The following is a 25,503-nucleotide window of genomic DNA, read 5'->3' on the forward strand; positions in this document are numbered from 1 at the left end:
CTTTCCCTCTCAACCCCATTCCCCTGCTTTCCCCATAACCCCTGACACCCGTACTAATCAAGAATCTGTCAATCCCCTGTTTAGTTGAAGGACTTCTGGCATTTCATGCAGCATGTGAACCCGATTTGCAACTGTATTTCCGACTTGTAAACTTAGTTTAGTTTAGAGCAGGGGCCTCCAAACGTTTCAGCTTGAGGCCCACGTTATATATTCGGCACATTTTTGCAGGCCATAGGAAAAATTAGGAATTGTCAGTTTTATAAATTTAATGGAAGAGAGAGAGAGAGAGAGAGCAAGAGGGCAGTTAGAGAGAGATAGAGGCAGAGAGAGAGAGAGAGAGAGGGGGGGGCAGAGAGCAACGATCGCACGTTACAACACGCGCCTGCCCCATTCTGACCGCGGGCGCCGAACCACTTCCCCCCCCCCCCCCCATCCCATCCCCATCCCATTGCCCCCTTCTTCACGGCGACCCTTGTGATGTCTCGGCTCTGACAATTCGAGGGATCTACCCGGTAACAACAGCGGGCAGCCGTGCTCCTCGAATCGACGCCTAACTGACACACACTCCGTCCGTCCTGCGCTGAGCTTGCTGCGGGCCGGGTAAAATCTCGTGGCGGGCCGGATGTGGCCCGCGGGCCATAGTTTGGAGATCCCCTGGTTTAGAGAAACAGGCCCTTCGGCTCACTGACCAGTGATCCCCGAACAATGACACGATCCTACACACACACAGAGACAATATTAACAATTCTACCAAACCAATTAACCCACAAACCTGTGTGTCCTGGGAGTGTGGGAGGAAACCGGAGCACCCAGAGAAAACCCACGCATGTCACGGGGAGAACATACATAGAAAATAGGTGCAGGAGTAGGCCATTCGGCTCTTCGAACCAGCCATTCAATATGTTCAAGGCTGATCATCCAAAATCAGTACCCCGTTCTGGCTTTCTCCCCATATCCCTTGATTCCCTTAGCCCCAAGAGCTAAATCTAACTCTCTTGAAAACATGCAATGAATTGGCCTCCACTGCCGTCTGTGGCAGAGAATTCACCTTCACAACTGGGTGAAAAAGCTTTTCCTCATTGTTCGTTTCAATAAGATCCCTCTCATCCTTCTAAATTCCAGCGAATACAAGCCCAGTCGACCCACTCTTTCATCATTTTTCAGTCCCGCCATCCCGAAAATTAACCTGGAGAACCTACACTGCACTTCCTCAATAGCAAGAGTGTCCTTCCTCAAATTAGGAGACCAAAATTGCACACAAAACTCCAGGTGTGGTCTCACCAGGGCCCTGTTCAACGGCAGTAGGACACCCTTGCTCCTAAACTCAAATCCTCTCGCAATGAAGGCCAACATGCCATTAGCTTTCTTCACTGCCTGCTGTACCTGCATGCTTACTTTCAGTGACTGATGTACAAGCACACCCAGGTCTTGATGCACCTCCCCTTCTCCTAATCTGACATCGTTCAGATAATAATCTGCCTTCCTGTTCTTGCCACCAAAGTGGATAACCTCACATTTATCCACATTATACTGCATCTGCCATGCTTCTGCCCACTCACCCAACCTATCCAAGTCACCCTGCAGCCTCATAGCATCCTCCTCACAGCTTGGTGTGATCCGCAAACTTACAGATTTAATTCCCTTGTCTAAATTGTTAATATATGTTGTAAACAACTGGGGTCCCAGCACCAAGCCTTGCGGTACCCCACTAGTCACTGCCTGTCATTCTGAAAAGGACCCGTTAATTCCCACTCTTTGCTTCCTGTCTGCCAACCAGTTCTCTATCCACCTCAATACCCTACCCCCAATACCATGTGCTCATATTTTGCACACTAATCTCTTGTGTGGGACCTTGTCAAAGGCTTTTTGAAAGTCCAGATACACCACATCCGCTGGCTCCCCCTTATCCATTCTATTGATGTGGATAGAGAACTCACAAACAGGAAGCAAAGAGTAGGAGTAAACGGGCACCTTTTCCCAATGGCAGGCAATGACTAGTGGGACTTTGCAAGGATCAATGCTGGGACCCCAGCTATTTACAATATATATTAATGATCTGGATGAGGGAATTGAAGGCAATATCTCCAAGTTTGCGGATGACACTAAGCTGGGGGGCAGTGTTAGCTGTGAGGAGGATGCTAGGAGACTGCAAGGTGACTTGGATAGGCTGGGTGAGTGGGCAAATGTTTGGCAGATGCAGTATAAGGGACTGTGAGGTTATCCATTTTGGTGGCAAAAAGGAGATTAACAGCAATATCTAAATGGTGGCCGACTGGGAAAGGGGGAGATGCAGCGAGACCTGGGTGTCCTGGTACACCAGTCATTGAAGGTAGGCATGCAGGTGCAGCAGGCAGTAAAGAAAGCGAAGGGGATGTTAGCTTTCACTGCAAAAGGATTTGAGTGCAGGAGCAGGGAGGTTCTACTGCAGTTGTACAGGGTCTTGGTGAGACCACACCTGGATATTGCGTACAGTTTTGGTCTCCAAATCTGAGGAAGGACATTATTGCCATAGAGGGAGTGCAGAGACGGTTCACCAGTGATTCCTGGGATGGGGACTGTCTTATGAAGAAAGACTGGATAGACTTGGTTTATACTCTCTAGAATTTAGGAGATTGAGAGGGGATCTTATAGAAACTTACAAAATTCTTAAGGGGTTGGACAGGCTAGATGCAGGAGGATTGTTGGCGATGTTAGGGAAGTCCAGGACAAGGTGTCACAGCTTAAGGATAAGGGGGAAATCCTTTAAAACCGAGATGAGAAGAACTTTTCTCACAGAGAGTGGTGAATCTCTGGAACTCTCTGCCACAGAGGGTAGTCGAGGCCAGTTCATTGGCTATATTTAAGAGGGAGTTAGATGTGGCCCTTGTGGCTAAGGGGATCAGGGGGTATGGAGAAAATGCAGGTACGGGATACTGAGTTGGATGATCAGCCATGATCATATTGAATGGCGGTGCAGGCTCGAAGGGCCGAATGGCCTACTCCTGCACCTAATTTCTGTGTTTCTACTTGTTACATCCTCACAAAATGCCAGAGGATTAGTCGAGCACGATTTCCCCTTGGTAAATCCATGCTGACCTTGACCGATCGAGTCACTGCTTTCCAAATGCATCTTTAATAATCAACTCCAGCATCTTCCCCACTACCGATGTAAAGCTGACAGGTCTGTAATTCCCCATTTTCACTGACCCACCGCACCTGTGGGAACTGTGTCCAGATGCAGCTCCTCAAGGACTGTCAGGGTGGCACTGCTGGTTAAAGAGGAGATTAACGCAATAGCAAGGGGAGACATCAGCTTGGATGCAGTAGAATCTGTCTGGGTAGAACTGCGAAATAGCCACGGGCATGAAACACTTGTTGGAGTGGTATACAGACCACCACACAGCAGTAGGAAATTAGGGATGCGTGTGGCAAAGGTACAGCGGTTATCATGGGTGACTTTAATCTGCATATAGATTGGGACAACCGAATTGGTAGCAGCACTGAGGATTTCCTGGAATGTATACAGGATGGGTTTGTTAAACCAATATGTAGAGGAGCCGAGTAGAGGATGGGCCATCCTAGACTGGGTATTGTGTAATGAGGAAGGATTAGTTAGTGATCTGGTTGTGCAAGGCCCCTTGGGCAACAGTGACCGTAATATGGTGGAACTCTACGTTAGGATGGAGAGTGACCCGGTTAATTCATAGACCAGGGTCCTGAACATGAATAAAGGAGACTTTGAAGGTATGAGACGGGAATTGGCTGGGATATTATGGGGAACAAGGAAATGGCAGATGAGTTGAACAGGTATATAACGGCAATTACAGCACGGAAGGGCCATCTCGACCCTTCTAGTCCGTGCCGAACACATAATCTCCCCTAGTCCCATATACCTGCGCTCAGACCATGTCCATTCCCTTCCCATCCATATAACTATCCAATTTATTTTTAAATGATAAAAACGAACCTGCCTGGACCACACTGGAAGCTCATTCCACATGCTACCACTTCTGAAAAGAGGTACTTTGGATCTGTCTTCACCAAGGAGGACACAGACAATCTCCCTGATATACTAGTGGCCAGAGGATCTGGGGTGACGGAGGAGCTGAAGGAAATCCACATTAGGCAGGAAATGATGTTGGATAGACTGATGGGACTGAAGGCTGATAAATCCCCAGGGCCTGATGGTCTGCATCCCAGGGTACTTAAGGAAGTGGCTCTAGAAATCGTGGATGCATTGGTGATAATTTTCCAATGTTCTATAGACTCAGGATCAGTTCCTGTAGATTGAAGTGTAGCTAATGTTATCCCACGGTTTAAGAAAGGCGGGAGAGAGCTGCCATCACAAGTTTAAATATTTAAAATAAATGAAACACACAACTGATCCAAGTGGAGCATCCTTGCCTCAGCTGCCTCGCAGAAGACTCTTGTGCCAAAGACTCGCACTTTGCCTCATCAGGGCCGCTCGCAACAGGTCACTCCCCTAGACCAGGATTTAATTTGATCCAATCATGTCAACTATCCACACAACTAATTAGGATGTCTCAGCCAATCCACTCACTCGCTGGTCTGGCTGCTGCACCTCCTCTGCGACCTACAAAATAATTCTGTACAAACTCTGTACAGACAGCACCCGTAGTCAGCACCCGTACCTGCTGGTTTGGGAATTGCTCTGCCAAGGACAAGAAGGCTCTGCAGAGAGTAGTGCGTTTGGCCGAACGCACTATGGGAACTTCACTCGCCCCCCTGCAGGAACTATACAACAGGAGGTGCAACTCCAGAGCAATTAAAATCATGAGAGACCCCTTCCACCCCTGCAACGGACTGTTCCAGCTGCTACAGTCAGGCAAACGCCTCCGTTGCCATGCGGTGAGAACGGAGAGGTTGAGAAGGAGTTTCTTCCCAGAGGCAATTCGGACTGTAAACTCCTATCTCACCAGGGACTAACTCTACAGAACGTTTTTCCTTCCATTATTTATTATGTAAAAGAATATGTGTGTTATGATTGTGTTTATAATTTGTTTGGGTTTTTTGTTGTTTGTCTTTTTGCACAAATGTCCGCGAGCATTGCCACTTTCATTTCACTGCACATCTCGTATGTGTATGTGACAAATAAACTTGACTTGACTTGACTTGACTTGAACCCAGGTCTCTGGCGTTGAGGCAAATAATCTACCCTGCACCTCCGTGCCGCCCGAAACTGCTTGGGCTGCGAACAGTTCGGGGTGGCGCAGCGGTAGAGTTGCTGCCTCACAGCGCCGGAGACCCTGACTACGGGCGATGTCTGTACGGAGTTTGTACGTTCTCCCCGTGACCTTTCTCCCAGATCTTCGGTTTCCTTCCACGCACCAAAGGCGCACAGATTTGTAGGTTATCTGGCTAGGTATAATTTTAAATTGTCCCCAGTGTGTGCAGGACAGTGTTAGTGTGCGGGGATCGCTGGTCGGCGCGGACTCGGTCGGCCTGTTTCCGCGCTGTATCGCTAAACTAAACTAGTTCACAGGAACTGTGATCATTTTGTAACATCAGTTTTCAAGTAATTCCGGGCGATATTTTGGAATGTACCTTATAAATTTAATTGCTGCTGACACAGTTCATCATAACAATAGACAATAAGTGCAGGAGTAGGCCATTCGGCCCTTCGAGCCGGCTCCGACATTCAATGTGAGCATGGCTGCTCATCCCCAATCAGCCTGCCTTCTCCCCATATCCCCTGACTCCGCTATCTTTAAGAGCCCTATCTAGCTCTCGATAGTATCCAAATAACTGGCCTCCACCGCCCTCTGAGGCAGAGAATTCCACAGACTCACAACTCTGTGTGAAAAAGTGTTTCTTCGTCTCCATTCTAAATGGCTTACCCCTTATTCTTAAACTGTGGCCCCTGGTTCTGGACTCCCCCAACATCGGGAACACTGACAACCTCAATGATGGCAGGCAGGATCCAGGGCTTTGAATGCAGAGTCAATATTGATTGAAAGGCTTTTATGATATGTCTGTTGCTCACCGTTTTTGGCCTCTGTATTCTCTTTCCTCCACAGCCGACGGTTCCACTGGCATCAGTCGTCTTTGGGTCAGCGGTCAAACAGCGCTGCAACTGCTCTCTGGAGAGAGTAAGTGACTGAGTTCGAAAGTGAGTCTGCGTTCCAGTGCCTAAGTAAGGGATACACAAGTAGCCAAAAGTTTACATCCAAAGTTTCCTTTGTATTAGACCAGGGGTGGGGAACCTGCGACCTTCTAGGCCATTAAGTTGCCTGGGTTTCAGCACCTAAGTTACAGAGAAAGGTTGAACAAGATAGGTCTTTATTCTTTGGAGCGCAGAAGTTTAAGGGGGGGACTTGATAGAGGTCTTTAAAATTATGAGAGGGATAGACAGAGTTGACGTGGATAAGCTTTTTCCATTGAGAGTAGGGAAGATTCAAACAAGAGGACATGATTTGAGAATTAAGGGACAAAAGTTTAGGGGCATCCATCATTTAAAAATAAATTGGATAGGTATATGGATGGGAAAGGAATGGAGGGTTATGGTCTGAGTGCAGCGGTAGAGTTGCTGCCTCACAGCGCCAGAGACCCGGGTTCCATCCCGACTACGGGTGCTGTCTGTACGGAGTTTGTACCTTCTCCCCATGAACGTGTGGGTTTTCTCCGAGTGCTCCGTTTTTCCCCCCACACTCCAAATACGTACAGGCTTGTAGGTTAATTGCTTTGTAAAATTGTAATTTCTCCCTAGTGTGGGTAGGATAGTGTTAGTGTACGGGGTAATCGCTGGTTGGCGCGGGCTGAAGGGCCTGTTTCCGCACTCTATCTTTAAAGTGTTTCCTCCCACATCCCAAAGACATGAGGGTTTCACAAGTTCACAAGTTATCGGAGTAGAATTAGGCCATTCAGCCCATCGAGTCTACTCAGCCATTCAATCATGGCTAGGGTTGGCAACTGTCCCGTATTAGCCGGGACATCCCGTATATTGGGCTAAATTAGTTTGACCTGTACGGGACCGCCCTTGTCCCGTATTTGACCGCTACTACTCAGGTCGAGGGGACTGTCGGGTTTGAGCGCTGCGTCCGGCCCCCGCCTCACCCGTCCTGACGTAGTGCAGCCCGTGGAGTGCAGCAGCAGCAGCAGCAGCGCCCGTGGCCCCGTCAGTCAGCAGCCCGGCCAGCCGTCCGACCTTCAGACCTTCGCTTACCGCTGACACCACCACCACCCCTTCTTCTCACGGCCGATCATCGGTTCATGAGTTGGACGGGGCGCAGACTTTGCCCCCGGGCCAAAGCTCCTCCGCTGGCCCGCCGGCTGGGCTTTGTGTGCAGTCCAGCACCCAGGGCCAACTCACCATTCACCCAGCCACGGCCCAGTCGCTCAACGAATTGCCGTCGGGAAGTTGTCCCATATATTTGACCTTTTGCCCCTTATTTGGGAGTGAGAAAGTTGGCCACCCTAATCATGGCTGCTCCATGTCTGCCTCCTAACCCCATTCTCCTGCCTTCTCCCCATAACCCTTGACACCCGTACTAATCACAAATCTGTCAATCTCCATCTTAAACATAGAAACATAGTAAATAGGTGCAGGAGTAGGCCATTCGGCCCTTCGAGCCTGCACCGCCATCCAATATGATCATGGCTGATCATCCAACTCAGTATCCTGTACCTGCCTTCTCTCCATACCCCCTGATCCCTTTAGCCACAAGGGCCACATCCAACTCTCAATTATAGCCAATGAACTGGCCTCAACTACCTTCTGAGGCAGAGAATTCCACAGATTCACCACTCTCTGTGTGAAAAATGTTTTTCTCATCTCGGTCCTAAAAGATTTCCCCCTTATCCTTAAACTGTGTGACCCCTTGTCCTGGACTTCCCCAACATCGGGAACAATCTTCCTGCATCTAGCCTGTCCAACCCCTTAAGGATTTCGTACGTTTCTATAAGCATCACGGGTGAGAACGTGGGTTTGCAAAGAAAAGTTAAAGAAAGAATGAATGGGCATTCCCCCTCACTCAACTCTACACATTACAAGTAAGAATGTTTAAAATGTCAATACCTGGCAAAATGTTTCTGAAACTGCATGCACTGGAATGCAATGATGCCGATTTCCCCAACACACCAGATGCCGTTTCTTGGAATAGAGAAGAAACTAGTATTAATCGAACAATAAAACCTCCATTCCCTGCACTTACATGAGCCTGTCTAAAAGTCTCATGAACGCCACTATCTCAACCACCTGGGTGTCCTTGTACACCGGTCACTGAAAGTTGGCGTGCAGGTACAGCAGGCCGTGAAGAAAGCTAATGGAATGTTGGCCTTCATAACAAGAGGATTTCAGTATAGGAGTAAAGAGGTTCTTCTGCAGTTGTATAGGGCTCTGATGAGGCCACATCTGGAGTATTGTGTACAGTTTTGGTCTCCTAATTTAGAATAGAATAGTTTCTTTATTGTCATTGTAACATGAACCATGTACAACAAAATTTAAAAATGTCAGCCAGTCAGTGCACCATTCCTTGTGATACATACAAGGTAGGAAAATAGCACGCATAAACAGTGCGTTCCTTGGCGGCTACATTTAGTGCTTTTATAGCAGCGTCTGTTCGTCCTTGTCCTTGTAGATCTGTTGACGGCAACAGTTCAAACAGGGAGTGTCCGGGGTGGGACGAGAACTGTGTAAGTCCTCCAAGGTAAGGAGAGGGGGCAGAATGGCCCTCTGGAGCACTTTCTCTGAGCCGCTGGTGTACCACACGCATACACAGTATGTTAGTATGCTCTCAATGGATAAAAGGACAGCAGCAATCTCTGAGTGTCATGGTGTTCACGCTCCACGTCAGGTCCTGAGGAAACCATGATCGAAAAGACTAGGCTTGTATTCACAGGAGTTTAGAAGGATGAGGGGGGGGGGGGGGGTCTTATAGAGACATATAAAATTATAAAAGGACTGGACAAGCTAAATGCAGGAAAAATGTTCCCAATGTGGGGCGAGTCCAGAACCAGGGGCCACAGTCTTAGAATAAAGGGGAGGCCATTTAAGACCGAGGTGAGAAAAAACTTTTTCACCCAGAGCGTTGTGAATTTGTGGAATTCCCTGCCACAGAGGGCAATGGAGGCCAAGATGGATTTAAGAGAGAGTTGGATAGAGCTCTAGGGGCTAGTGGAGTCAAGGAATATAGGGAGAAGGCAGGCACTGGTTATTGATAGGGGACGATCAGCTGTGATCAATGGCTCGAAGGGCCTCCTCCTACACCTATTTTCAATGTTTCTTTAGCAAATGAGTCAAATTAGGGGATAGATTTAACTGTTTAAGGACACATCTTTGCACCAGAAGGCAGTGAAGGCCAGACATTTACTGCTGAAAAGGTGGTTCATACCATCTAGGAGTAGATGAGCTCTTGGGAGTCTATGTGGGTTATTGATAATAATTAATAAATTTATTTATGGGCGCCTTTCAAGAGTCTGTCCTGCTTGGCACACCTGTATTTGGTGAACCTCTGCCCCGAGCTCTAGCGGGGCCACTTAAGGACATTCACAGACTTGTCACAAAGAGGTCCAGTGAACCTCTGCCCCAGTCTGATGAAACGCTCTAGAGCAGGTTTCATCAAGGATCTCTCTGTACTTTGCTCCGTTCATCTTTCCCTCGACCCTGACTAGTCTCCCAGTTCCTGCCGCTGAAAAACATCCCCACAGCATGATGCTGCCACCACCATGCTTCACCGTAGGTATGGTATTGGCCAGGTGTTGAGCGGTGCCTGGTTTCCTCCAGACGTGACACTTGGCATTCAGGCCAAAGAGTTCAATCTTGGTTTCATCAGACAGGAGAATCTTGTTTAGGTGTCTTTTGGCAAACTCCAAGCGGGCTGTCATGTGCCTTTTACTGAGGAGTAGCTTCTGTCTGGCCACTACACTCTACAATAAAGGCCTGATTGGTGGAGGGCTGCAGATATAGTTGTCCTTCTGGAAGGTTGTCCCATCCCCACAGAGGAACTCTGGAGCTCTGTCAGAGTGACCGTCGGGTTCTTGGTCACCTCCCTGACCAAGGCCCTTCTCCTCCCATTGCTCAGTTTGGCCGGGCAGCCAGCTCTATGAAGGGTCCTGGCGGTTTCAAATTTCTTCCATTTTAAAGGGCCTGTCCCACTGTACGAGGTAATTTAAGAGCTCTCCCGAGTTAAAAAAAAAATCAAACTCGTGGTAAGCACGAAGAATGTACGTAGTGTACATGTACGTAGCGGGTACGTTCTACACGCTTACCACGAGTTTGATTTTTCAACATGTTGAAAACTGTCCACGAGAGCCCCGAGTACCGACGAGCGGCTATTACCGTAAATCTCCAAGTTCGAATCAGGGCAAACTCGGGAGCATTCTTGAATTACCTTGTACAGTGGGACAAGCCCTTAAGAATGACGGAGGCCACTGTGCTCTTCAGACCTGCAATGCTGCAGAACTTGTTTTATACCCTTCCCCAGATCTGTGTCTCAACACAATCCTGTATCGGAGGTCTATGAACAATTCCTTCGTCTTCATGGCTTGGTTTTTGTTCTGACATGCACTGTCAACTGTGGGACATTATATAGACAGGTGTGTGCCTTTCCAAATCATGTCCAATCAATTTAATTTACCACTGGTGGACTCCCAAGTTGTAGAACATCTCAAGGATAATCAATGGAAACAGGATTGAACCTAAGCTCAATTTTGAGTGTCATAGCAAAGAGTTTGAATACTTATGTAAATGTGATATTTCAGTTATTTCATTTTAATTACACTGCTAAAATGTCAAAACACCTGTTTTTGCTTCTTCATTGTGTGTAGATTGATGATTAAAAAAAAAGAATTTAATCCATTTTAAAATAAGGCTGTAATGTAACAAAATGTGGAGAAAGTGAAGTGGGCTGAATACGTTCTGAATGCACTGCAAACCTATCAGGTCTCCCCTTAACCTCTGACGTTCCAGAGAAAACAATCCTAGTTTATCCAACCTCTCCCTGGAACTGAAACTCTCTAAAGCAGGCAACATTCTAGTAACACTCCTCCACACCCTCTACAAAGCCTCCACATCCTTCCTTTAGTGGGGTGACCAGGACTGCACGCAACACTCCAAATGTAGCCCAACCAGTCTTAACTCAAGACTAAATTAAAATGCCTTTAACTTAAAGTCTTTCATTTCAAATGTAATCTTTTAGCAACTGAACCATCCTATCACCTAGAGAGCGGTCCTGAGCGACTATCTACCTCATTTAGAAACATAGAAAACAGGTGCAGGAGGAGGCCATTCGGCCCTTCGAGCCAGCACCGCCATTCATTGTGACCATGGCTGATCGTCCCCAATCACTAACCCGTGCCTGCCTTCTCCCCATATCCCTTGACTTCACTAGCCCCTAGAACTCTATCTAACTCGCTCTTAAATCCATCCAGTGATTTGGCCTCCACTGCCCTCTGTGGCAGGGAATTCCATAAATTCACAACTCTCTGGGTGAAAAACGTTTTTCTCACCTCAGTCTTAAATGGCCTCCCCTTTATTCTAAGACTGTGGCCCCTGGTTCTGGACTCGCCCAACATTGGGAACATTTTTTCTGCATCTAGCTTGTCCAGTCCTTTTATAATTTTATATGTTTCTATAAGTTACCCTTCATCCTTCTAAACTCCAGTGAATACAAGCCTAGTCTTTTCAATCTTTCCTCATATGACAGTCATGACCCTCGGACTATCTTTGATCGGACATTACTGGACTTTACCTTGTACTAAGCGTTATTCCCTTTATCATGTATCTGTACACTGTAAACGGCTCGACTGTAATCATGTATTGTCTTTCCGCTGACTGGTTAGCACGCAACAAAAAGCCTTTCACTGTACCTTGATACACGCGACAATAAACTAGACTCAACTAAAGGACACAGCAAGCTGAAGTCAAAATGACCAGTCCAGCACCAGTTTTTCCACGTTTTAGTAAAGATCCCAAAATGAATTTTAAAAACTGTCTTAGCTACTTAGCCATGTACTGTCTTTCCGCTGACTGGATAGCACGCAGCAAAAAGCTTCTCACTGCGCCTTGGTACACTTGTCAATAAAATAACTGATCAAACCAAGAGCGGAACTCGCTATCAAAACGGAGGCTCAATCCAGCGCTAAATGCAGCTCAGCCCTGCCCGTCTCGCCGGGTTAACTACAGCCCTGTCTGGAATGACGGGACGCCAGCGCTGCTTCTCCGCGCTGGCCATGTTTCCCGCAAGCCCAGGCAGGTTAACCTAGCGGGACAGGCAGAGTTGAGCTGGGTTTAGTGCTGTTTCTCTGCTGGCAGCTCGCGTCTGACTCCCGACCTCTCTGGCCACCCGTGGGGGGGGGAGGGGGGGGACGACTCGGGACAGCGCCAGCGCATGAGGTACAGGTCTGTGCCACGTCTCCCTCCTCCAATCACCGCGCTCTAACCTCAGCCCCACCCCCACTGTCTCGCGGAAATCTCGCGGAGATTTTAAAATCCGGATCACAAAAACTTGGGGGGGGGGGAGATGTTCCCCACCTCTCAAAACGTGGGGGGGGGGGTGTGTCCCCTCTGGTCCCCCCCCCCCCCCCCTGGGTTTTCCGCCCCCCGGATCAAACTAACTAAATTAAGGGAACGAGAACAAGAGAGGCAAAATGGCGCAGCGGTAGAGTTGCTGCCTCACTGCGCCAGAGACCCGGGTTCGATCCTGACTACGGGTGCTGTCTGTACGGAGTTTGCACCTTCTCCCCGTGACCTGCGTGGGTTTTCTCCGGGATCTCCAGTTTTCTCCCACACTCCAAAGGCGTACAGGTTTGTAGGTTAATGGCCTTGGTATCAATTGTGAATTATCCCTGGTGTGTGTGGGGTAGGTGTTAGTGTGTGTGTGTGGGGGGGTGGGGGGGAGGGAGTCGCTGGTCGGCACGGACTCGGTGGGCCGAAGGGCCTGTTTCCACGCTGTATCTCTGAACTACACTAAACATTTTGTCAAATGACGGGATATACAGTGGCGTTACCTGCATTGTTGCTGACGGATAATGCAGCCTCAAAGTTATGCACCTGGCTCTGCAATTCGTCAACCCTCTGGAAGGCATCGAGCTTCAGACTGCGCTCATGTGACAGCTGACCGCGTAGCTGAGGAGAGACACCAAACTGGTTACCGCGCACAGCAGGCCCTAGAGGCGGCACGGTGGCTGAGTTGCTGCCTCACAGCGCCAGGGACCCGGGTTCCATCCTGACCACGGGTGCTGTCTGTACGGGGTTTGTACCTTCTCCCCGTGACCTGCGTGGGTTTTCTCCGGGATCTGCAGTTTCCTCCCACACTCCAAAGACGTGCAGGTTTGTAGGTTAATTGGCTTGGTGTAAATATAAATTATCCTGAGTCCATGCAGGATAGAAACATAGACAATAGGTGCAGGAGTAGGCCATTTGGCCCTTCGAGCCTGTACCACCATTCACTATGATCATGGCTGATCATTCCAACTCAGTATCCCGTGCCTGCCTTCTCTCCATACCCTCTGATCCCTTTAGCCACAAGGGCCACATCTAACTCCCTCTTAAATATAGCCAATGAACTGGCCTCGACTACCTTTTGTGGCAGAGAGTTCCAGAGATTCATCACTCTCTGCGTGTGTTAGTGTGCGGGGATCGCTGGCTAGCACGGACTCAGTGGTGCGAAGGGCCTGTTTCCGTGCTGTATCTCTAAACTAAGCTGAACAGATTCACAGAATGCTAACCTGCCCCGCCAATCTGTGTTTTCCTCCATATTTCATCATCGTAAAGCATGAAAACAGGCCCACTGGCCCACACCGACCAGCGATCACCCATTCATAGAGTCATACAGTGTGGAAACAGGCCCTTCGGCCCAACTTGCCCACACTGGCCAACAATGTCCCAGCTACACTAGTCCCACCTGCCTGCGCCTGGCCCATATCCCTCCAAACCTGTCCACAGTTTAAGAATAAGGAGTCAGCCATTTAGAACGGATACGAGGAAACACTTTTTCTCACATGGAGTTGTGAGTCTGTGGAATTCTCTGCCTCAGAGGGCGGTGGAGGCCGGTTCTCTGGATGCTTTCAAGAGAGAGCTAGATAGGGCCCTTAAACGTAGCGGAGTCAGGGGATATGGGGAGAAGGCAGGAACGGGGTACTGATTGGGGATGATCAGCCATGATCACATTTAATGGCGGTGCTAGCTCGAAGGGCCGAATGGCCTACTCATGCACCTGTTGTCTATTGTCTATCGCCTACCCTGATTTCATTTTAATCTGATGATCCAATATACGCGCAAAATCATGGTGGCGGCCACAATCCGATCTCTGTCTTAATCCACAAACATCCACTCTCAAGATAATCAAAATCATTATTTTTTGGCACTATCATGTCATAAGAACATCTAAATTATCTCTATTTTGTGTAATTGTCTACCCATGATCAATATTTTCATACTAAATATCTGACTAAAAACTATGTAGTGTGGAAGTTTTTAGTCAGATATTTAGTATGAAAATATTGATCATGGATCATTTTTAAGAAAGTCATGTCGACTTTTATGTCAATTGACTGTCCTCGATCACAGCTTTTGTGTTAAGTTCATGGAAAAGCAATAGGGAACAGGATGCTAATTTCCAAGTGTGGCAATGACCATAACTTTTTCAATACTGAAGATATGGAAGTGTCAAATTAAATTCTTTTTATGCTTTATCTGATGGGATAAATTACAGGCTTGATTCACCAGACTGATTCCTGGGATGTCAGGACTGTCTTATGAAGAAAGACTGGATAGACTTGGTTTATACTCTCTAGAATTTAGGAGATTGAGAGGGGATCTTATAGAAACTTACAAAATTCTTAAGGGGTTGGACAGGCTAGATGCAGGAAGATTGTTCCCGATGTTGGGGAAGTCCAGGACAAGGGGTCACAGCTTAAGGATAAGGGGGAAATCCTTTAAAACCGAGATGAGAAGAACTTTTTTCACACATTTTTCAGTGGTGAATCTCTGGAACTCTCTGCCACAGAGGGTAGTCGAGGCCAGTTCATTGGCTATATTTAAGAGGGAGTTAGATGTGGCCCTTGTGGCTAAGGGGATCAGGGGGTATGGAGAGAAGGCAGGTACGGGATACTGAGTTGGATGATCAGCCATGATCATATTGAATGGCGGTGCAGGCTCGAAGGGCCGAATGGCCTACTCCTGCACCTAATTTCTATGTTTCTATGTTTCTATGATTGTGAAGGTCTGAAAATGTTTGAAACGTTCCGACTCAGTGGCTGTTTTCATGCTTTAGGATGCTGAAATATGGAGCATTGAGCTCCACGCTGTATCGCTCTACGCCTCGAAGTGAAGAATGGTCCGTACCTGTTTGATCTCCTTGCTGATTTTACTGTGCTGCATCTGGGCGTGTTTGCAGGTGTTTTCCAGCTGGGAGTTCAGCGTGTTTAGCGTGTGCTCCTTGAGCTGCACCTCCTGCAGGCACTGCTCCACGCTGCATGTTCTCACACGCTCCAGTTGCTGCCGGCTCTTCCACTCCTCGGCTTCACGGTGCCGGTACTCCCTCAGCAGCCGCTTCTACCCTCAATGAAACACGGCCGAATGGTTAGTCCAAAGATAGACACAAAGAACTACTTTTTGTTGGCGCCTACTTGCATAGTTATACCCATATAACCATATAACAATTACTACAGCACGGAAACAGGCCATCTCAACCCTTCTAGTCCGTGCCGAACACTTACTCCCACCTAGTCCCATCAACCTGCACTCAGACCATAACCCTCCATTCCTTTCCCATCCATATAACTATCCAATTTAGTTTTAAATGATAAAACCGAACCTGCCTCCACCACTTCCACTGGAAGCTCATTCCACACAGCTACCACTCTCTGAGTAAAGAATGTTGCCCCTTAAACTTCTGTCCCATTAATTCTCAAGTCATGCCCTCTTGTTTGAATCTTCCCTACTCTCAACGGGAAAAGCTTATCCACGTCTATCCCTCTCATCATTTTAAAGACCTCTATCAAGTCCCCCCTTAACCTTCTGCGCTCCAAAGAATAAAGACCTAACTTGTTCAACCTTTCTCTGTAACTTAGCTGCAGAAACCCAGGCAACATTCTAGTAAATAAGTTATAAGTAGATTTGCACAACGTTTCTAAATGCATGGATTGTACACTCGCCTCTTATCTCCTACATTCCAACAATCATGACATTTATTTTATCACCTTAATTCCACATGACACATCTGATTTGTTAATCTATATTACTAAAACTCTCATCTTCTGTGTGTGCGTGCGTGCAAGTCATGCCCTGAATTACGCCAAAACAGTACACGATAGCGCTACAATTTTGGACCATTGTCCTGTGGTGTGGTGTATCGTTTCGTTCAGATTGATGATATATTTTACAAGTTATTCACATTTTTAACTTTACATAATCGAGTTTGAGAAAGAATCACCTGAACTTGCAGTGGCAGTTAGTAGCTATGACTTCACAATGGGATCTCATTTACATAAACTGCCCGTGAACAGTGCTCCACCCGACAATGACATCACAATGGGATCTCATTTACATAAACTGCCCATCAACAGTGTTCCACCCAGTGTAATGAGAGACTTGTTACATTTCAAGGAGAGGAAGGGAGTGGGGGGGAGGGGAGGAGGAGAACTGTTATTTAAACATAGTGTTCAGTGGGGGAGCGGGAGAGGGGAGAGGTGAGGAGTGGGGTAGCAGGGAGAAAGAGGGAGAGGAGGGGGGCAGGGAGGAAAGAGGGGTTATGGAGGGACTGACTGAGGGTGGGGGAAAGCAGAGGGGGGGGGAGAGGTGAAGGAGGGAGTGGAGGAGGAGAGGAGAGAGAAGAGGGTGAGTGAAGAGGAGGGGGAGGGAGTGCTGGGGGATGTTGGGAAATGAGCCGTGCCTGCGCTGTTGGGGGCTATGGGTGAGTGGTGGAATATTGCGTTGGGCGAACTGGTTGCGTTGGGGGGGGGGGGAACGGGTGAGTGGTGGAAATTTTGCGTTGGGGGGGAACAGCTTGCGTTGGGGGAACGGGTGAGTGGTGGAATATTGCGTTGGGCGAACTGGTTGCGTTGGGGGAACGGGTGAGTGGTGGAATATTGCTTTGGGGAACGAGGCCCAACGATTCCTGGTTCATATTTGTGAAGCTGCATCACAAATGAGCAGTGTAAAAGACACAGAGTGCTGGAGTAACTCAGCGGGTCAGGCAGCATCTGTGGAGAACATGGATAGGTGACGTTTCACAGAGTGCTGGAGTAACTCAGCGGGTCAGGCAGCATCTGTGGAGGGAAGGAATGGGTGACGTTTCGGGTGGAGACTGTAGTTCGAGGTGCTCCCTGTTTAAGTGTGGGGTGCGGGTGCAGAGTTGGGGATGGAGTACCTCCTTCTCCATCTCGTTCTTTAGCCTCTCGTTCTCGGACTGGGACCGGCACAGGGACCTCCTCAACGCCACCAGCTGCTGCTGCAGGACAACCTTCTCCTCCTCCGCCAGCATCTTGACGTTGAGGTAATCCTTCTTGCTTTGAACACCTTCCTGTCCACACACAAAATGGACGAGAAAATGTCAACTCTGCTCATGGGCTGCAGCATACTCAAGTAAAAGAGCGAGGTGATGTTTCAGAGAGAGAGAGGAGAGAGAGTGGGAGTGCAGCATCTGAGAGAGAGATGGAGAGAGGTGAGTTTCGGGTCGAGAGAGGGTTCGAGGTGCTCCCTGTTTAAGTGAGGGGTGAGGGAGAGAGAGAGAGGGATGGAGTAGAGGGATCTCCAGGGAGAGAGGGAGAGAGGGAGAGAGGGGAGAGAGGGAGAGAGGGACCTCCTCAACGCCACCAGCTGAGGCTGCAGGACAACCTTTCTCCTCCTCCGAGCATCTTAACGTTGAGGTAGGGAGAGAGAGAAGACCTTCCTGTCAGACAGAAAGAGGAGAGAGAAAAGAGTCAAAGGAAAAGCTCATGGGCTGCCTTTTAAGGGGAAGAGAGAGAGAGAGAGGAGAGAGAGAGAGAGAGAGAGAGAGAGAGAGAGAGGGAAATGAAGGGGAGAGGGAGAATGAGAAAGAAAGGGACAGAGAGAGAGAGGGAGTAGGATAGGGAGAGCAAGAGGGTGAAGTTCATAAGATCATATGTGATAGGAGAAGAATTAGGCCATTCGGCCCATCAAGTCTATCCCGCCATTCAATCATGGCTGATCTATCTCTCCCTCCTAAACATATTCTCCTGCCTCCACATAACCCCTGACACCCGTAACTAACCAAGAATCCATCCATCTCTGCATTAAATATATCCACTGACTTGGCCTCCACAACCTGATGTGGCAATGAATTCCACCGATTCACCACCCTCTAACTAAAGAAATTCCCTTTCTCTCCTTCTACTAGTGGGAGAGTCTAGGACCAGAGGTCACAGCCTCAGAATTAAAGGACATTACTTTAGGAAGGAGATGAGGAGGAATTTCTTTAGCCAATGAACTGGCCTCAACTACCTTCTGTGGCAGAGAATTCCACAGATTCACCACTCTCTGCGTAAAAAATGATTTTCTTCATCTCGGTCCAAAAATATTTCCCTCTTATCCTTAAACGGTGACCCCTTGTTCTGGACTTCCCCAACATCGGGAACAATCTTCCTGCATCTAGCCTGTCCAACCCCTCAAGAATTTTGTAAGTTTCTATAAGATCCCCCCTCAATCTTCTAAATTCTAGCCAGTACAAGCCGAGTCTATCCAGTCTTTCTTCATATGAAAGTCCTGACATCCCAGGAATCAGTCTGGTGAACCTTCTCTGTACTCCCTCTATGGCAAGAATGTCTTTCCTCAGATTAGGAGACCAAAACTGTACGCAATACTCCAGGCGTGGTCTCACCAAGACCCTGTACAATTGCAGTAGAACCTCCCAGCTCCTATACTCAAATCCTTTTGCTATGAATGCTAACATACCATTCGCGTTCTTCACTGCCTGCTGCACCTGCATGCCTACTTTCAATGACTGGTGTACCATGACACCCAGGTCTCGTTGCATCTCCCCTTTTCCTAATCGGACACAATTCAAATAATAGTCTACTTTCCTGTTTTTGCCACCAAAGTGGATAACCTCACATTTATCCACATTATACTGCATCTGTCATGCATTTGCCCACTCACCCAGTCTATCTAAGTCACCTTGCAGCCTCCTAGCATCCTCCTCACAGCAAACACTGCGCCCCAGCTTCGTGTCATCTGCAAACTTGGAGATGTTGCATTCAATTCCCTCGTCCAAATCATTAATATATATTGTAAATAGCTGGGGTCCCAGCACTGAGCCTTGCGGTACCCCACTAGTCACTGCCTGCCATTCTGAAAAGGACCTGTTTACTCCTACTCTTTGACTCCTGTCTGCTAGCCAGTTCTCTATCCACATCAATACTGAACCCTCAATACCGTGTGCTTTAAATTTGTATACTAATCTCTTATGTGGGACCTTGTCGAAAGCCTTCTGAAAGTCCAGATATACCACATCCACTGGTTCTCCCCTATCCACGCTACTAGTTACATCCTCGAAAAATTCTATAAGATTCGTCAGACATGACTTACCTTTCATAAATCCATGCTGACTTTGTCCAATGATTTCACCACTTTCCAAATGTGCTGCTATCCCATCTTTAATAACTGACTCTAGCAGTTTCCCCACTACCGACGTTAGACTAACTGGTCTGTAATTCCCCGTTTTCTCTCTCCCTCCCTTTTTAAACTCTGCCACTCCGCCTCACCTGCTCCAAGGCTGTGCAGGACCTTTGAAACTGCTCCTGTCTTGCAGTCAGTCTCCAGTAGTTGAGAGTTCTCAGTTTACAAACCAATCCCTGTAGCTGGCTGTTCTCTTCCCGCAAGGACTGGAGATGATCTTGCTGAGAAAAGAGAAAGGAAATAGAGGTTTAGGTTTACTTTAGAGATACATCGAGGAAACAGGCCCTTCGGCCCACACCGACCTGCAATCCCCCGTCCACTAGGAGTGCCAGGGGCTATGGGGAGAAGGCAGGAGAATGAGGTTTGGACGGAGAGATAGATCAGCCATGATTGAATGGCGGAGTAGACTTGATGGGCTGAATGGCCTTATTCTGCTCCTATCATATGAATTTAGAAGGATGAGAGGGGGTCTTATTGAAACATATAAGATTATTAAGGTACACAAAATTGCTGGAGAAATTCAGCGGGTGCAGCAGCATCTTTGGAGCGAAGGAAATAGGCAACGTTTCGGGCCGAAACACTTCTGAAGACTGATTCAGGGGGTTGTCATTGTCAGGGAGACAGTACAGAGGACAAAAAATGCATTTTTAGCATCCCCTTGAAAGGGAGGACACAGGGCGTCGCGGTGTGCCCGCGCCTGCCGCCGGCTTCCATTACAGGCAAAGGTGGGAATGAAATGTTCATGCCCAAGGGACACAACGACAGTATGCACCCAGGCGGAATATGAACCGGCTACCTTCCGGTCCTCCAATCTTAGCCCATTGTGCTATCTGTCGGCCTAACTTCAGACTGAGGGGGGGGGGGGGGGAGGGGGGGGGGGGGAGAAAGGAAAAAGAAGGGGAGTTGAAGGGCTGAGGAAGGGGAGGAGACAGCAAGGGCTAACAGAATTGGGAGAATTCAATGTTCATGCCCGCAGGATGCAGACTCCCCAAGTGAAGGTATGAGGTGCTGTTCCTCCAATTTCCAGTGTTGCTCGCTCTCGCCATGGAGGAGACCCAGGACAGAGAGGTCGGATACGGAGTGGGAGGGGGAGTTGAAGTGCTGAGCCACCGGGAGGTCAGCTTGGTTATTGCGGACCGAGCGGAGGTGTTCGGCGAAACGATCGCCCAACCTCCGCTTGGTCTCACCGATGTAGCTCAGCTGACATCTAGAGCAGCGGATGCAATAGATGAGGTTGGAGGAGATGCAGGTGAACCTTTGTCGCACCTGGAACGACTGCTTGGATCCTTGAATGGAGTTGAGGGGGGAGGTGAAGGGACAAGTGTTGCATCTCTTGCGGTTGCAAGGGAAAGTGCCCGGGGAGGGGGTGGTACGGGAGGGAAGGGAAGAATTGAGAAGGGAGTTACGGAGGGAGCGGTCTTTGCGGAAGGCAGACATAGGGGGAGATGGGAAGATGTGGCGAGTGGTGGGGTCACGTTGGAGGTGGCGGAAATGACGGAGGATTATTTGTTGTATGTGACGGCTGGTGGGGTGAAAGGTGAGGACTAGGGGGACTCTGCCCTTGTTGCGAGTGCGGGGATGGGGAGAGAGAGCAGTGTTGCGGGGTATGGAAGAGACCCTGGTGCGAGCCTCATCTATGGTGGAGGAGGGGAACCCCCGTTCCCTGAAGAATGAGGACATTTTCAGATGTCCTGGTGTGGAACGCCTCATTCTGGGAGCGTAGGCGGAGGAATTGGGAGTAGGGGATGGAGTCCTTACAGGAAGCAGGGTGGGAAGAAGTGTAGTCCAGATAGCCATGGGAGTCAGTAGGTTTATAGTGGATGTCGGTCAGAAGTCTATCACCTGCGATGGAGATAGTGAGGTCAAGGAATGGTAGGGAAGTGTCGGAAATGGTCCAGGTGTATTGGAATGCCGGATGGAAGTTGGTGGTGAAGTGGATGAAGTCAGTCAGTTGTGTGTGGGTGCAGGAGGTGGCACCAAAGCAGTCGTCGATGTAGCGGAGGTAGAGGTCGGTTGTTAAGGGTTTGGGCACGCTAGAGGCAGGAAACATATTCCCGATGTTTCAATCCTTCTAAACTCCAGAGTGCACAAGCCCAGCCGCTCCATTCTCTCAGCATATGACTGTCCCGCCATCCCGGGAATTAACCTTGTAAACCTACGCTGCACTCCCTCAATAGCAAGAATGTCCTTCCTCGTCAAACTAAAGTACAATAGATAGACCAAAGGGGAAGATACAGAGTGCAGAATATAGTTCTCAGCATTGTAGTGCATCAGTTCCAAAGACAAAGTCCAATGTCCGCAATGGGGTAGAGGTGAATCAGACAGTACCCTAGCTTATGGAAGGACCGTTCAGAAGCCTGATAACAGAGGAGAAGAAGCTGTTCCTGAACTGTTCATGAGTGGGGTACCGCAAGGCTCGGTGCAGCTATTTAGAATATACGTCAATGATTTAAATGAAGGGATTCAAAGTAACATTAGCAAATTTGCAGATAACACAAAACTGGGTGGCAGTGTGAACTGTGAGGAGGGTGCTATGAGGATGCAGAGTGGCTTGGACAGGTTGGGTGAGTGGGCAGATGCATGGCAGATGCAGTTTAATGTGGATAAATGTGAGGTTATCCACTTTGGTGGCAAAAGCAGGAAGGCAGATTATTATCTGAATAGTGTCAAGTTGGGAAAAGGGGAAGTACAATGGGATCTGGGGGTCCTTGTTCATCAGTCAATGAAAGTAAGCACGCAGGTACAGCAGGCAGTGAAGAAAGCGAATGGCATGTTGGCCTTTATAACAAGAGGAGTTGAGTATAGGAGCAAAGAGGTCCTTCTGTAGTTGTACAGAGCCCTAGTGAGACCACACCTGGAGTATTGTGTGCAGTTTTGTTTTCCAAATTTGAGGAAGGACATTCTTGCTATTGAGGGAGTGCAGCGTAGGTTCACAAGTCAGGGGATATGGGGAGAAGGCAGGAACGGGGTACTGATTGTGGATGATCAGCCATGATCACATTGAATGGCGGGGCTGGCTCGAAGGCCCGAATGGCCTCCTCCTGCACCTATTGTCTATTGTCAAAGTGCAAGATAGAGAGTGCAGAAAAAAGACACAGAGTGCTGGAGTAACTCAGCGGGTCAGGCAGCATCTGTGGAGAACATGGATAGGTGACGTTTCACAGAGTGCTGGAGTAACTCAGCGGGTCAGGCAGCATCTGTGGAGAACATGGATAGGTGACGTTTCACAGAGTGCTGGAGTAACTCAGCGGGTCAGGCAGCATCTGTGGAGAACACATGATAGGTGACGTTTCACAGAGTGCTGGAGTAACTCAGCGGGTCAGGCAGCATCAGTGGAGAACATGGATAGGTGACGTTTCACAGAGTGCTGGAGTAACTCAGTGGGTGCAGCAGCAAGGAAATAGGCAACGTTTCGGGTCGAAACCCTTCCGGGTTTCGGCCCGAAACGTTGCCTATTTCCAGAAGGGTTTCAGCCCGAAACGTTGCCTATTTCCTTCGCTCCATAGATGCTGCTGCACAATAACTCAGTGGGTCAGGCAGCATCTGTGGAGAACATGGATAGGTGACGTTTCACAGAGTGCTGGAGTAACTCAGCGGGTCAGGCATCTGTGGAGAACAGGATAGGTGACGTTTCACAGAGTGCTGGAGTAACTCAGGGGTGCAGCAGCATCTAGGAGCTAAGGAAATAGGCAACGTTTCGGGTCGAAACCCTTCCGGGTTTCGGCCCGAAACTTTGCCTATTTCCAGAAGGGTTTCAGCCCGAAACGTTGCCTATTTCCTTCGCTCCATAGCGGAGGAGGGGCAGGACAAAGCCTGGACTGTGATTGGAGGATACAGGTGAGGGGAGTCTTTGATAGACAGATGGTTGGAGACGTTTCGAGTCGGGACCTATTGTTCAGAGTAAGGGAATATCGGGGTTGCCATGGAGATAGAGTCGTAGAGTGATACAGTGAGGAGAGAGACCCTTCGGCCCAACTTGCCCACACCGGCCAACACGCCCACATCTGTTGCCATGGATGCATGGACCTCTGGACTGCCAGGGTTTGGCCGCTGTAAAGATCAGCGGGTGAGCAAGCTCGCTTACCCGTTCCAGGTTCCCCCTCAAATCATCGTCACTTTTAGTCGAGCCAGCCTTCCTCTTGAGAAGAATCATGTTCTCCACTCCGCTCCTCCTCACCTCGCTGATCAGCCTGCAGGCCGCCTTGTTCATGTTGACGTGGTATTCGTCCAGCTTTTGCTGTCGTGGTGGTGACAAGAGGGGTGATGAGAACAGGCCCAGCGGCACCTCCCACACACACACACACACACACACACAACCGCGACCCTCCCTCCCGAGATACCACCGCCACGGAGCCCGCCCGGAGACGAGGAAAAAATAGTTTTAGCTTGAGAATTCCAATCTAAGCCTCACGGGAAAGAAGGGATGCAAAACTGAGCAAATTCTGCAAATTAAACATGAACTAATGCCTATACATTTTCTTGCTCTATGTAAAGTGTCCTTGAGTTGCTCATAACTCACTGTTCAGTCTTCCTTACCAATCAAATACTTGAAGAGGGAGAATGAACATAACCAATGTGCTTTAGCACTTTCAAAACCAAAGGCAAGGCAGCTTGCTTTAGCACTTTCAAAACCAATTAGTTAATACTCTGTGGAGTTCAGAAGGATAAGAGGGGATGCTATTGAGTTAGTGCAGCGTAGGTTTACAAGGTTAATTCCCAGGATGGCGGGACTGTCATATGCTGAGAGAATGGAGCGGCAGGGCTTGTACACTCTGGAGTTTAGAAGGATGAGAGGGCATCTTATTGGAACATCTAAGATTATTAAGGGTTTAGACACGCTAGAGGCAGGAAACATGTTCCCGATGTTGGGGGAGTCCAGAACCAGGGGCCACACAGTTTAAGAATAAGGAGTAAGCCATTTACAACGGAGACAAGGAAACACTTTTTCTCACAGAGTGTGGTGAGTCTGTGGAATTCTCTGCCTCAGAGGGCGGTGGAGGCCGGTTCTCTCGATACTCTGGATTCAAATGGGGATACTGTGGATAGGGTGAGCTGTTTTAAATATCTGGGTGTCCTAATATCTGAGGATATGACATGGACATCACATGCCACAGCATTCATGAGTAAGGCAAGGCAGCGCCTTTACCACCTCAGGCAATTGAGGAAATTCAGAGTGTCTCCGAGGATCCTACAGTGCTTCTACGCAGCGGCGGTGGAAAGCATCTTGTCCGGGAACATTACAATCTGGTTTGGGAATTGCTCTGCCCAGGACAAGAAGGCTCTGCAGAGAGTAGTGCGTTCGGCCAAACGCACTATGGGAACTTCACTCACCCCCCTGCAGGAACTATACAACAGGAGGTGCAACTCCAGAGCAAATAAAATCATGGGAGACCCCTTCCACCCCTTCAACGGACTGTTCCAGCTGCTACGGTCAGACAAACGCCTCCGTTGCCATGCTGTGAGAACGGAGAGGTTGAGAAGGAGTTTCTTCCCAAAGGCCATTAGGACTGTAAACGCCTATCTCACCAGGGACTAACTTTACTGTGCCACTCTACTGCTTTTTTTTAAATTGCTGTTTTTTTCCCCTTTTCCTTCCGCCCACAATATTTAATATGTAAAATATGTCATTCTGTTCCATTCTGTTTGTAGTTGTTTGGTTGTTTGTTTGTTTGTTTTTTTGCACAAAGTCCGCGAGCATTGCCACTTTTCATTTCACTGCACATCTCGTATGTGTATGTGACGAATAAACTTGACTTGACTTGACTTGACTTGCAAGAGAGAGCTAGATAGGGCTCTTAAAGATATCGGAGTCAGGGGATATGGGGAGAAGGGCAGGAACGGGGTACTGATTGTGGATGATCAGCCATGATCACATTGAATGGCGGTGCTGGCTCGAAGGGCCGAATGGCCTACTCCTGCACCTATTG

The 25,503-nt window shown here is 48.6% G+C and overlaps 1 protein-coding gene across 1 annotated transcript in view; it reads right to left on the reverse strand.

The window, feature by feature from the left end:
* The window catches only part of LOC129696854 (coiled-coil domain-containing protein 162-like), a 77,028-nt gene that overhangs the window by 561 nt on the left and 50,964 nt on the right, over nucleotides 1-25,503 (reverse strand). Inside the window, exons 16-22 of the mRNA XM_055634927.1 lie at nucleotides 23,661-23,813; nucleotides 19,663-19,797; nucleotides 17,310-17,462; nucleotides 15,284-15,493; nucleotides 12,946-13,063; nucleotides 8,015-8,089; nucleotides 5,984-6,129 (exon numbers count right to left, since the gene is read on the reverse strand). Coding sequence (XP_055490902.1) covers nucleotides 5,984-6,129; nucleotides 8,015-8,089; nucleotides 12,946-13,063; nucleotides 15,284-15,493; nucleotides 17,310-17,462; nucleotides 19,663-19,797; nucleotides 23,661-23,813 — 990 coding nt within the window. The remainder of the gene's footprint in view (nucleotides 1-5,983; nucleotides 6,130-8,014; nucleotides 8,090-12,945; nucleotides 13,064-15,283; nucleotides 15,494-17,309; nucleotides 17,463-19,662; nucleotides 19,798-23,660; nucleotides 23,814-25,503) is intronic.

This window comes from Leucoraja erinacea, chromosome 5 (assembly GCF_028641065.1).
Source record: "Leucoraja erinacea ecotype New England chromosome 5, Leri_hhj_1, whole genome shotgun sequence".
In the NCBI taxonomy this organism is placed as follows: Eukaryota; Metazoa; Chordata; class Chondrichthyes; order Rajiformes; family Rajidae; genus Leucoraja; species Leucoraja erinaceus.